The sequence below is a fragment of the Rhipicephalus sanguineus genome, chromosome 4 (genome assembly GCF_013339695.2).
Source record: "Rhipicephalus sanguineus isolate Rsan-2018 chromosome 4, BIME_Rsan_1.4, whole genome shotgun sequence".
NCBI lineage: Eukaryota > Metazoa > Arthropoda > Arachnida > Ixodida > Ixodidae > Rhipicephalus > Rhipicephalus sanguineus.
The window spans coordinates 114955348-114968714 of record NC_051179.1 but is presented as its reverse complement, the minus strand read 5'-3'; the positions used below and the strand labels follow the sequence as shown (position 1 = coordinate 114968714).

The 13367-nt window shown below is 43.3% G+C and overlaps 1 protein-coding gene across 1 annotated transcript in view; it reads right to left on the bottom strand.

Moving 5' to 3' along the window:
- Positions 1-1125: 1125 nt before the first annotated feature.
- LOC125756242 (uncharacterized) overlaps positions 1126-13367 on the bottom strand; it is a 31352-nt gene continuing 19110 nt past the window's right edge. The window contains exons 4-5 of the mRNA XM_049414875.1: positions 5040-5093; positions 1126-1236 (exon numbers count right to left, since the gene is read on the bottom strand). Of these exons, the coding sequence (XP_049270832.1) occupies positions 1153-1236; positions 5040-5093 (138 nt within the window). The 3' untranslated portion in view covers positions 1126-1152. The remainder of the gene's footprint in view (positions 1237-5039; positions 5094-13367) is intronic.

Sequence of the window (13367 nt, the reverse complement as noted above, 5' to 3'; positions counted from 1 at the left end):
CCGGTGAAATGATCTCATAACACCTTTCGCTGTAAAACGAAGAGACACGACAGGTGGGCGCCACACAAACAAAAAGACAGGGCAGGCGGCAACCTACCCTTCTTGTTTGTTTTTTTTCCGTGATTCTCTGTTTGCGTTATAAATATTTTGTTAAGGTATGAGTTGACGAAGTGGAAAATATGATTTGAAAGCAATTTATCTGAACAAGTGTTCCATGTTAAAGAAAACTATATTTGGCTGGCACACACTAATGCATAGACAGTCAATGATGGTGAAGAAAAAAAGCAAAAAAAAATCAATTGTCGACATAGAGCGATACATTACGACTTCAGGAATGTGAGCCAGGCGATAGCAGCGAATGAGATGAATCACAAGCGCGGGCGATCTAGGCGGATACAGTGAACACAGCTGTACTGCCGTGCTTGATCTTCACAATAAGCTAATCCTTGAAGTTGTCAATAGGTTGAATTAGTACGTAGCATCAGAGAAACATAACTGGCGCAGGTACGACGCCATTGTATAAGAATATCTCATGTTCAAGACACGTTTTCTTGCCTCTTGAGAAAGGTTCTTGATTCTTGCCACGATGAGGCTAGAACATGCTTCACTAGTGACAGTATGCACATGTTTTGTTATGCTTAGTGAGCCCAATAACTCTGCAGTTTCGTGAATCCGTCATATAGTCTAGGTTTAATAAGCAGTGGGATGCAACGACAAGATTGAAAGTGAGCATGCAGGGTGTTAAGAAGGAGTGTTGCTAAGAGCAGCATTGAGCTGCGTCCTTCCGAAGTGCGTAAGTCCAGATATTGAGACGAGCAATATGGAGGAATATGGACGTTCGTCAGCTCGGACAGTGTTACACCTTGCACGCTATGGCGATAAAACATCCGGAACCTTCCCGGAACAGGAACTTAACGTCATCTCTTGTGCATAACCGCAACTTTCATTGCTATTCGCGCAGAGTACAGGACTCTTCATTTCTGCGCTCCTGCATTTATCGGGGTTTAAGTATACGCACCTTTTTCAGCGCTGTGAAATCCAGGTAATCGCTGATCATTTAGTGCCAAGGCCGATGATCAGTGAAGCAGGGAACAACATTGCGTTCGATTGCTGCTGACTACAGATGCCTCGGTTTATTTACCACACAATCGTTCACCCAGAAACAAAGTCCTTAAAGAATGAGACGGCGGCGAGTGAGTACTTTAATTCAACAGGGATTAGGTTGTAGCTGCACCTCTGGAATAAAGAAAGATAACAAAAGTTATTTGACATGTCTTTCTGCAAGTGTACTATTACAAATATTTTGTGACGATCTATTGAAATTGTTAAAACCTATGCCTAAAAACCTATTCCTACAAAAAATTAGGAAAAGCATCCTTCTTTCCAGGAAAAATTTGGCAATTTATTGGAAAAGCTTTTGCTAGAAAGAAGGATGTTTTTCCTAACTTATTGCATGAATAGGGAAAATTGTCTGTATTTTTCTTCATTGTTGTTTTTTAAATACTGATATGCCCCCATTATTCAATGCCCTTGAATGGGCCTGTAAGGCATTTTGAATAAATAAATAAATAAATAAATAAATAAATAAATAAATAAATAAATAAATAAATAAATAAATAACCGAGAATACCACAAGATGTTTCGATAATATCAATACGCCAGGTGTCATGCGTGTAAACCCATCCCGTTTAAAAAGTTGATTTTCAGAACCTCGAAAACCACTGTTTTTATTGAAATAAGAATTAATTTTTTTTTTCAAGAAAGCCTCTTAACTTTTGCGAAGGAATCACATTACGTCCTTGGCTGGCCACCGGCAGAAAAATAAATCCCTCAAGATGAAAAACATGAATCCGATAAATCGGTGACACTTGTAGCGACCGCATCTCTTTGGTGCTGTGCAAAAACAAAGAAATGAATGAATGAATGAATGAATGAATGAATGAATGAATGAATGAATGAATGAATGAATGAATGAATGAATGAATGGCCCGTGCCGTTTTTATATGTGGGACGCCGAAAAAAAATACACGACAAATAACAAAAAACGCGAGAGGTTGTACAAGGAGGAAAGGCTTGAACCTATAAACCGTTGCAAAAACTCTTACTGCAAAGCAGCACACCAAACGTGACTAGTACAGGTTTGTAAATGTTATGAAGGTTTATAATCACTTACACTACAGCCGATGTCGATATGAACACCCGAAAAGTCAATCTGTTCTGACTTCAACAGTATGCAGTCCCACTTGCACGGAATTTCGCGGCATGTCGCGGTTTTCGATATTTCCTATTTATTCTGTTTTGTTTCTGCGTTGCACAATAAAGAATAATAATAATAACAATAATTGTTGGGGCTTAATGTCCCAAACCACGATAAGATTATGAGAGACGCCGTAGTGGAGGGCTCCGGTAATATCGACCACATGGGGTTCTTTAACGTGCGCCTAAATCTAAGTACGTGGGCCTCGAGCATTTTCGCCTTCACCGAAAATGCGGCCACCGCAGCCGGGATTCGATGCCGCGACCTGCGGGCCAGCAGTCGAGCACGTTAACCACTAGACCATCTAGCAGGTTCACAACAAAGAATGGTAAGGTTCACTGAATTTGCGCACCTCCGGAATATTTTACAGCAAACCGCATTGAAATCGAAGCATTTTAAACAATACTACAGCCCAGTGAAAGAGGCCAGTTGAAAGAATCACCCTGCAGTGTATTTGTAACAGCTTGCATTACGTTCGATGCACACGTTGGTTCCAGTGCTGCGGAGTAACCACTCCGGAATTGGAATGAATCCGGAATCATTCCACATTTTCGCGACCCCGGAATTTAATGGGGACAACTCTTGGAGGAATGGAATGGGAATGTAATTAAACGCCTTTTGTACGGAATGGAATGAGAATGGAATGACGTCTTTTTCCGAAAATAGAGCATGTTTTCGTCTGCGCGCTGTTTTTCAACCTTAAAACGTTAGTAAGTCAGAGCCTCGAATTTAACAATAAAGCAGTATTTTTAAAGTGACTTGGCTGATTAGAAGCACGGTACATTTATAAGCAACGCGCCTACTATAAACCGAGGCATAAGTTAGTGTACAAACAAATGCATTATCCCAGCAGATACTGAAGGGAGAAACAAATTATCCCTGCGCGTTGGTTCCCATTGATGCCCACACACGGAAGTGGCGAATACTCTATGGACAGCCTGATCTTTATCTCACGAGCAGTTAAGTACCTGACACGCGTAAAGAACATTTGCGACAAGGAAGAAAGTGCATACCTGCGCACAGGCAAACACAGAAAGTTCTCCTCACCCCATCCATGCTTGCGAGGCGCGCTTGACAAGCGTTAGTGCTGACGAGCAGTGCGGCCCAGTGTTCCGTATTCGATACAATGGCACAAGGTGCTCGAGTGGTGCACTGTTCCGACTAATACCAGCAGATCTAGGGGGTTTTCTTCCCCATTAACCAAATCTTAGTTTTCTCCATATTTACGACCGCTCCAGACGCGTGGCAAAACTGCTTATTCTTCTTGAACGCTACTTTTGTCTGCATAAAAATATGCTATGTCGTCATTTTAGCATTAACACATTTAAGCTTAAACAATATTAAAACATCACAATTTGTTGAAACATGCTGACCATGCAAATACTACAGGTAGCGGAAGAACTGCCCCTATGGGAATAAATAGGGTGGTTGTACTGAACGAGATGTCTCACCAAGCTACTATCCCTCGACCTTGGTAATGTATGTTGCGTACTTTTGCAGTTCGTAAGGCATCTGTTGACAAGAGCTTTATGGGGCGTTTATTCTTAACTTGATAAAACTATCAAGATGCCTTTCCTGCGTTAAGGAATTACAGGAATGGAATTGAACTGCCCGGCCATTTCCGGAGTGGGAATGGGCTAAGTTTTTTCATTCCGAGGAATTGAAAGGAATGGAATTGCGGCAAGTTCTAATTCCCCGGAATGGAATTGGAATTCAATGGAGGCGCCCATTCCGCAACACTGGTTGGTTCAAGCGGCATCTCTTGTTCTACCAATACTGTTGCCACTTCAGAAATATCATAGGTCTATCTTGTAAAACCAGAAATAATTAAGGAAGGTAGGGTTAAACGACCTCAGCATCTTTTCAGGATAGAAAGCTCGAAGCAAAGGTACTTTGCAGAACAAATAGCGGCGTCATATGATTAAAAATGAGCAGCTAGTCCCAATACTCATTGGCGTAAAAGTGCTCGAGACCTGGCATTCAAGCGTACAATAAATAGAAGCACAAGCATGGACGAAATGTCTTCAAAAATAACCCCAAAGAAGGGTGCCGGATTGCATGTAATGTGCGTAAATTAAAATGCCTATGGACTTTTACAGAGAAACAAAGAAAAAATCTTACGAAGATATTATCGAGCACGACACGGAGTTATTATATTTTCTAAGCCCGAGCTATTTGTCTAAGAAGGCTACTCTAGAGAAACATATAATCGTATCAAGGTCAGGACTATGTCAGCATTAGAAAAACTGCAATGACGTGCGCGCACATTATCGTGAAGCGAAAACGTGTCCAGCTGCGTTTTGTAGCACTGTTGTTCAAAGCTGAATTGGGAACTCTGACTAATTACTCCTGGAAATGAGCCTCAGACAATCATTTGCGGCAATTTTCTGGGAGCTTCGCGCTGCGATCACAACAAGTGTGTTAGAAAATGAGCAAAACAGAATCAAGCTGTTCTGCATATCCCACATTTATCCGTGGTGATGATCTTTATGATGTTATAAAGGTCTCTGTGATAACTGCATTTCAGTGCTACAAGAAGCAATATTGCACACTGTCATGCAATTCCATTTGCTGTAAGATTTAATACACATTTTCATTATTGCAGGACAAACGACCGACAACGGTGCTAACGCCGTCATTGTCTGCTTTCCTGAGGGCGTATAATAGTTTATAAGCTCACTATGCTTCCGATACTTGATGCAATAATCGTCGAATAATCATAAAGCAATTTCCATGCGACGCTCATTCTGCTGTGGTAAATAGAAGCAAACAAATAAGTTACTGTGAAGGCTTCAACAATAGCTGTAGCATTTACGCTGTGGGTTCCAAAGAATCGCTGTTAAATAAATAAAAGGGTAATAGTTAGGCAACGAGTAGGCGACCAGTAAGAGAAAAGGAACTGCGCGTCACTATTCGCGCATACATTTGCACAAATTGAGCGTTTAAATTTTCATACGTTAGGTGAAAACATAAGCACCGGTTTAACGAGAAAGTTTAAGCTTTCGTGCGCACACATTTCGTCGACAAGACCGGGATATCCATTACAAAAAAGAAGAAAATATCTCATGTTGCACGATGTTAACGAAGACCTAATGATCTCTTTATGGTGATAGAGTACAACTGGTTCCGGGATATTACGATGTGACATATGGCTCGCGCTTTTTGTGAGAAAAAGTGAAATTATAATGTCAATATATTTGCCCATCAGTTGTGCACAAACTCCCCGTCGCAACGCCTGTAAGATAAAGATGCCAGAGGTAATAAGAATCTTAGAATAACAGAGAGCTGAGCTAGTTGGTAAGTATTCATTCTAAAGAGACAGGGCGTGCAAACAAGGACACAAGAAAGAAGTCAGGACACCACAAACGCCGACTAACAACTGAAGAGACGCACAACGCCTGAAAAGAAAGAAGGCACGAAAACTTATCTGCGCATGCCCATGCTATATTGATAGGTTCGCCTGTTGCATGGGCATGCGCAGATAAGTTTTCGTGCCTTCTTTCTTTTCAGCCGTTGTGCGTCTCTTCAGTTGTTAGTCGGCGTTTGTGGTGTCCTGACTTCTTTCTTGTGTCCTTGTTTGCACGCCCTGTCTCTTTAGAAGTAATAAGAATGGTGTTCAAGTAATCCTGAACCAGCCCTCGGGCTTGTTAAAAAAAAACAGATTCTGCGAGCAGCTTGGTGAACTTTTGTAGGCACGCGCGGTACGCAGACTTGACAAACGGAGCGCGAAATTGCCGCTTTTCAAGAGCCCTTTCCATGCAGAGGTCCCGGTCTCACTCATTTTGGTGGGCGGGGCGCCAGCTATATGTCGTCAAATAACAGGTTGCAGCTATTGGCTAATAGCTGATATAAATCAGTAGCGGCGTTTCGATCTGACGCGCTTTTTTCGATTTGTGAGGCAATTGACTCCGATAATGATAAATCCTTCGACCTCTTTCAAATTTCTGGAAAAATATCATTGAAAATAGCTTTCTAATAGCAGGGGTAGGAGATATCTGTTCTATCACCGCCGTATTTTTCTTGTAGCCACAGCAGCAAAAAAACAAAATGTGTGTTTGCAGTGAGCGAAAAGAATGCTTCGAAAATCATTCATTCACTCATTTATTTATTTATTTGCTTATTTATTCACTGTTGCGTCCACAAGATTTAATGGAGCGAGCGCGTCGCAGAACACAGATTATGTTGTGGTAAGTTGAGCAGAGCATTGAACACGCAGGGATAGGTAGCCATTCACTACAGATCGTGCGGCTACCATTTATTTTCACTCCGGGAGCGAAAACCCATATGCAGTAGGAATGGCACATACTGGCGTCACAAAAGTGCAGGCATGGGCGTGTGCTATGCCAAGGCTGAAATGTATATATTACGGAAAGAATGAAGTTGTAGTGTGTCAGTTCCAGTTAATGTAGGGTGCATGCACGGCACTTTTTCATTTCTCAGGCTTACATGTTCCTGCGACATAAAATGACACAGCGGCCCCCTTATAACTCCTACGAGATTTACGGCGCCCCACCGTTACATGATATCCAATGAACGACCCTTCATAAAATGAGGAACTTGTGAATTAGCTAGCTTTTCATTAGAGTTTTTCACTGTGCTTACTGTGAGACTTAGGATATGGGTCTCATATTCAGGAAGCATACTGCAGCTTGACCTGATCAGAATAATACATGAAAACAGTCTAACATTACAAGGAGCGTCGTTATGCTTACGCCGTAAAGAAGCACGTGTTTCGTACACGTATATTCCAGTTAGATGAGCTGCTCCCTAACGGTAAGTCGAAATATTTGCACAGGACAGTTGTTAACGAAACTTCGAGGCTCGAAATGATGTGAAGTCATGCAACGACGAATCATGCCAAAGCCAGCGTTTCTAGCACGAAAATAGTAACGGACCGTTCATTTGCCATTTTTAAACATCCTTCTGATTAATCATAGAGTGATCTCGCTATTGCAATACACCACATCACGAAGTGTTCTGCAAAGATATAAAGAAAATTTGAATGCAAAGAGTAAATAGAGTTCAGTACCGCACCACCGGCCCGATTTTGGCCCTCTCTGTAAACTAGCGCGCTGGAAGCTACGCAGGTGGTTTCGCAAGGCCGTTAGTCTCCACATGCACGTCACGTTGGCGCTCGACACGGCCTTGGACTTGCTTTTGCATTCTTTTTTTCCTTCCACCGTGTCAGGGAGCGAAGCGCTCCCTCAATGAGAGGTGGACACACGGGTTCGTGTATTTTTTCTTTAGTTTCGAACTTCTCTTGACGATAAACCTTCGACATTATCTTGTTTCCTTTCTAAGAAGGAAGTAAATAGTGCAAAAACACCTGTTGCATGCTCGCTCGTTCGACAAAATATGCTGTCTGTCGAACTAAATTTACGAGACCATGTATGTATGATACATGGACTCAAATGCCTCAAATGCAACAGACAAAATAGAGCTGGCGGACCTTTCGAAGTTTATCAATAGGCGTAAAGTAGCCGACGTAACACAGTATAATATGGAGAGAATTGAGCATGCTATAAAGAACGAAAGAAGCCTCAAATCTATGATGACAAAACTGTGCATAGGTAAAAATCAGATATATGCATTACGGGACAAGGAAGGCAAGGTCACAACGAGTATGGATAGAATAGTTGAGGTAGAGGAAGAGTTCTACAGAGATCTGTACAGCAGCCGAGACAGTCAGGATGATAACGTAAGAAGCAGTAATTGCCCAGAGGGATCTGACATCCCACCAGTATTGACAGGAGAAGAAAGCCCTAAAGGGAATGGAAAGAGGTAAATCAGCTGGTGAGGATCACGTAACATCAGACCTGTTGAAAGACGGTGGAGAGATTATGTTAGAAAAACTGGCCACCCTGTATACGAAGTGTCTCTCGACGGGGAGGATACCACAATCTTGGAAGAATGCCAATATCATCTCGATCCATAAGAAAGGGGACGTCAAGGACCTGAAACATTACAGGCCCATCAGCTTACTGTCCCTTGTCTACAAGCTATTTAAAAAAGTAATTGCTAACAGAATTAATACGACATTAGAGTTCAATCAACCGAAGGACCAGCCAGGATTTCGTATAGGCTTCTCAACAATAGACCGTACTCATACTATCAATCAGGGGATAGAGAAATGCCCGGAATACAACCAACCCCTATACATAGCCTTCATAGATTACGAGAAGGCATTTGATTCGGTGGAGACATCAGCAGTCATGCAGGCACTGCGGAATCAGGGCGTCGACGAAGCCTATATAAATATAATGGAAGAAACCTACAGCGGATCCACAGCCACTATAGTCCTCCATAAAGAAAGCAACAGGATCCCAATAATGAAGGGCGTACGGCAGGGAGACACAATCTCTCCAATGTTATTCACCGCGTGTTTACAGGAGGTTTGCAGGGCCCTTGATTGGGAAGAATTAGGGGTAAGAGTTCATGGAGAGTATCTGAGTAACCTGCGACTCGGTGATGAAATTGCATTGATGAGTAACGCGAGAGAACAATTACAGCTCATGATTACTGAACTGGATACGGAAAGTAGAAGAGTAGGTCTGAAAATTAATATGCACAAAACTAAAGTAATGTGGAACAATCTTGGCAGAGAACAGCGCTTTGCGATAGGTGGCGAGACACTGGAAGTTGTAAAGGAGTACGTCTACTTAGGAGAGGTAGTAACCACGTAGCCGAACCATGAGAGTGAAATAACTAGAAGAATAAGGATGGGATGGGGCTCATTCGGCAAGCATTATCAAATCATGAATGGTAGTCTACCACTATCCCTCAAGAGGAAGGTATATAACAGCTGCATCTTACCGGTACTTACCTACGGAGCAGAAGCCTCGAGACTTACAAAGAGGGTTCAACTTAAGTTGAGGACGACGCAGCGAGCGATGGAAAGGAAAATGATAGGTGTAACCTTAAGAAACAGGAAGAGAGCAGAATGGGTCAGGGAACAAACGGGGGTTAAGGATATCATAGTTGAACTCAAGAAGAAGAAATGGATATGGGCCGGGCACGTAGCACGTCGGCAGGATAACCGGTGGTCATTAAGGGTAACTGACTGCATTCTAAGAGATGGCAAACGCGTGAGGGGGAGACACAAAATTAGGTTGGTAGATGAGATTAAGAAGTTTGCAGGTACAACGTGGCAGCAGAAAGCACAGGACCGGGTGATTAGCCGAACATGGGAGAGGCCTTTGCCCTGCAGTGGGCGTAGAGAGGCTGATGATGATGATGATGATGATGGTGGTGATGATGTATATTAGCGTGGAAATTTTTGTGCGTTCGCACTACTTAGGGCAATAGGAGTAATGATACTGCCTCTCCATTAGAGTGGGAAAGGGGAGTAGAAAGAGGAGGGAACGACGGCAGGAATTGATCCATAAATGCGCAGACGCGCATGTCGTGGTAGCGCTGTACAGTAGTGGAAGGCGTGCACGCAGGCCCGTAGGAGGCAACCGCACAGGTGCCTGGTTAACCTCCCTGCTTTCCCCCTTTCCTTTTCTTTTTCCTCCTCCCTCTTCATTGGAGATGCACATACGGAAAGAAATCACACGTAACTGCTTCATTCGCTGCAGCGAGCTCCCAGTAATATTAGTATTATTACATATTAGTCATAAGCCCTAGCTTGCTTCACTTACAAAGAGGACCATCCAATAATAATACTGATAATTATTATACAAAGAATACATATGCAGAGGAAGGAAAACAGCTATGCTGATCAATGCACTCCGCGAATGCTCTCTGTACCGAAGCCTTTGCGTTGCGGTTGAATGCCGTAAGACCAAACTCCATCCATACAACCTCTTTTACTGTAATGATATCTGTCGTGTAACACTGTCTAATGTATACATACCACAGAAATCAGGACAATAATTTTGCGTTGTGTTATGTACTATACCGTTCACACTACCCAGAGAAATTTGCGCACTAGTGCATGCCAGAGCACAGTGTCAGAAGTCGACGGACCATGTCGTGTGTTGCTTTTTTTTGAGTAAATAATGATAAAAATATGCGCGCGCAGCAAAAGTACCTAATTTCTACCGCACAAATGTCCCTATTGTACCAGAAAATAATAATGGTATTGTAATGCTTCTTATTGTAATGACATCGAAGCATTACACTAAGTACAATAAACGAAGCATCGCCAGTGTTAACAAACGCATCCGGTGCTCTTGAAATCGCGCCGAAACAATCTGCATCTTTCTCTCATTATGTTTCCTTCTACGTATTGCATGTCCACATTTATTGCTAGCTTCGTCCACACACAGCGAATGTCATTGCAGTGCGTAATCTCTAAGGAGCTTTATGTCTTGTTTCCACGATAAGGTACTACCCTCAGCGGATATGCTCTCGAATAAAATCTTCCTGCACGTGTATAGCAATAAGCCACTTCTAACCTGTCACAAGATCTCATCGGTGCCTAATGGAGTCGTCGCTGCCATTGATATGTAGGTATACATGCAGTGGCGCTGTATATGTTATCTGTACTTTTCAGACTAGTTTTCTGTACTAGTTTTAGTTTCTAGTTTCTGTACACTTAGTTTCTGTAAACACTAGTTTTCGGTACTAATCTTGCACAAACGGCTTTTTTTTTCGGTGGCTTCCACATACAAATGGCCTTGTTACTCGTTATCTCATCCTTCGTTGACTCTGTTGGCATGCTTCTCCGTCTACACGCTTCCACCGCGGTGTTCGCAAGCTCGTAGTTCGTCCGCTCTATGCGAAGGGGCAAGGACACGCGCGCTGCCCTTTGCCACATCGTTCTCACGATATCTTGCTGCCCTATGAATGTGGCAAAAAAGTGGCAATGTGTTATGTCGCTGTTCAACAATAAAGATAAGAAGCCTTTATGTGGAATGGACTAGCTTTGTCCTGCGTATAAATCGTCGACAGATACAAGCGACATCTAGAGGGCAAATTTTAGCGCGCTCTAAATCAGGGCCCGTATTCTTCAAAACGCTTTAAGGTGGAATTGTACATAAGGAAAAAAATTCCACAGCATATCCACGGGGTGAATGATGATGAGTGGGGTGAAGCTCTCGTACGGCAGGATCTTGGCGGCGGCGTCGCGCAGCTTCACGCCCAGTACATCATCAACGACGTGAGGTCGGGCCGGTTTATACTAAAGGGTCGATGAGAGTCATGGCGACTTACAGCTCACTTTAATTTTACATGTACGCTGTGAATTTTTATTGTTTAATCACGCACAGGAGAAATCTCACCAGGCACTACCTTGGAGGTAAACAATGGCTGCTAATGGGAATGAGAGACAGAAGAAGTCGGCTTTTAGCTAACACTTACACTTCTACTAACGTTTCCTACTGGAACATGCCAATGGCTGCTAATGGGGAATGAGAGACAGCAGAAGTCGGCTTTCAGTTAACGCGCACGCTGCGAATTTTTTATTGTTCAAAAACGCACAGGAGAAACCTCCCACCGGCACCACCTTGGAGATCAAGATCTGGTACTAGCGTTAAGACTGGTTACACACTACATACAGGGGACAAACGGGTGCCGCTATAAGGAGCTTCTGTTCGATAATCACACAGTAACGCACACGCACGGATCTGAACACACAACAGGGTAGCGCGAAATAACAACTGTGTTACTTCAAAACGGCTGTTTGTTCCTGCCCTCTGTTGCTGTGTGTTCACTTCTGTCGCCAACTAGCACCTGTCTCAAACTGAAACAGGTCAACTTTGCAAGGAGAGTTGCAACTCTCCTCGCAAATTTTTACCCAATTGTGAGCCGGGGCATATCATTAAGCACGGCGGCTGGCCAATACTGTAAGCAACTTGTTAAATGAAAGCTTCGGCTCCAGCTCGGCACACAGCGATGCCTCGCGAAGCGCGACAGGTGCATGCAACCATACATACGGTCGCAGAAGCCTTATAGGTACGTCGTCTTGTTATTTGCAGGCCACGCATAAAAAAAAAGTGCGATACGCGAGATATCGTTTACTGTTCTCGTTAGAATAAACTTTCGGTTTATTCAGATAGCCTCGATTGAAGGCTACGTGTTCACTAAGCGTCAACAGATAGTGTTCCACACGTACTACTAATAACACAAGCACTTTTGATGAGCAGCTCCAGCAAGTGGAGACAAGCGGCACAGATCAGCGAGGACATAGGTTACACGAAACGGCACACGAGGGTCGCTCTAACGTAAAATTATTCCAATTTGTTTAGATTACAACTCCATCATTAGCAATGCATGAGAGCCATTCCTAGCAATTCCGCGTCATTCCGGCCATTCCCAATTTATACACGCCACCGCACCCCCCACCCACGCCCCTTAGCTTTTTTCGGGTATGCGTTTCGGGTATGCCCGGACTACCAACACGCAGATGTTGGTAGTCCGGGCTCTTCGTCGTCTTTTCAAGTGTCCCGTTCATTCTCGTGCTGTTTCCCTGAATGAAGCAATGCCAACAAGCCCGGATTCAGGTCGTTTTAAATTCCCAGCTAACCTGTCTGCCCCACGATGTAACGAAAGCTGCGAAGACGACCGCTCCGAAAACGACATTTACTTGCATGCTTCGGCATTATTAGCCAGAATAAAAGAAGCTATATTCCTTGCAATACTAGGCCTTTGGCGGCATTAGTCCTGCGTTATTGGTCAGTATTTGGGCCCTACACGCACAAGGATGTACGACGTCAATTGTGAAGTGAAAACTTGCCGATTTATGTGACGCGCACCGGCTAAGTATGCATCACTACGCCGAACAAATGTGTGTTTACGTTTTTTTTATAACAGGCGAGGGCCCATTCCTAAGGAATGGACGCTCGCTCCGGGGAGCTATCTTGTACGCGTTCTGTGACAGAACGGAACGAAACGTCACGAAACAGGCGAGCTGAGGGAATTCAGAAATGTTTTTTAACGCATGAAGAAGTACAGAATTATCATAGCTGAACATCAGTATTGGCAGGCATTGTTTTCCAAATCTTGAAACTAAAGAGTGCGATGACTACAACAATTTATTTGTGTTACTGTCTTGCAGGCCCCTAGCCAGGAATTTTTTTCCGGGGGGGGGGGGGGTGCACTTGCTGAAAACCTTGATTTTCTGAGAAAAACACCTATTTTCATTATTTATTTTTAGTAAAAACACATA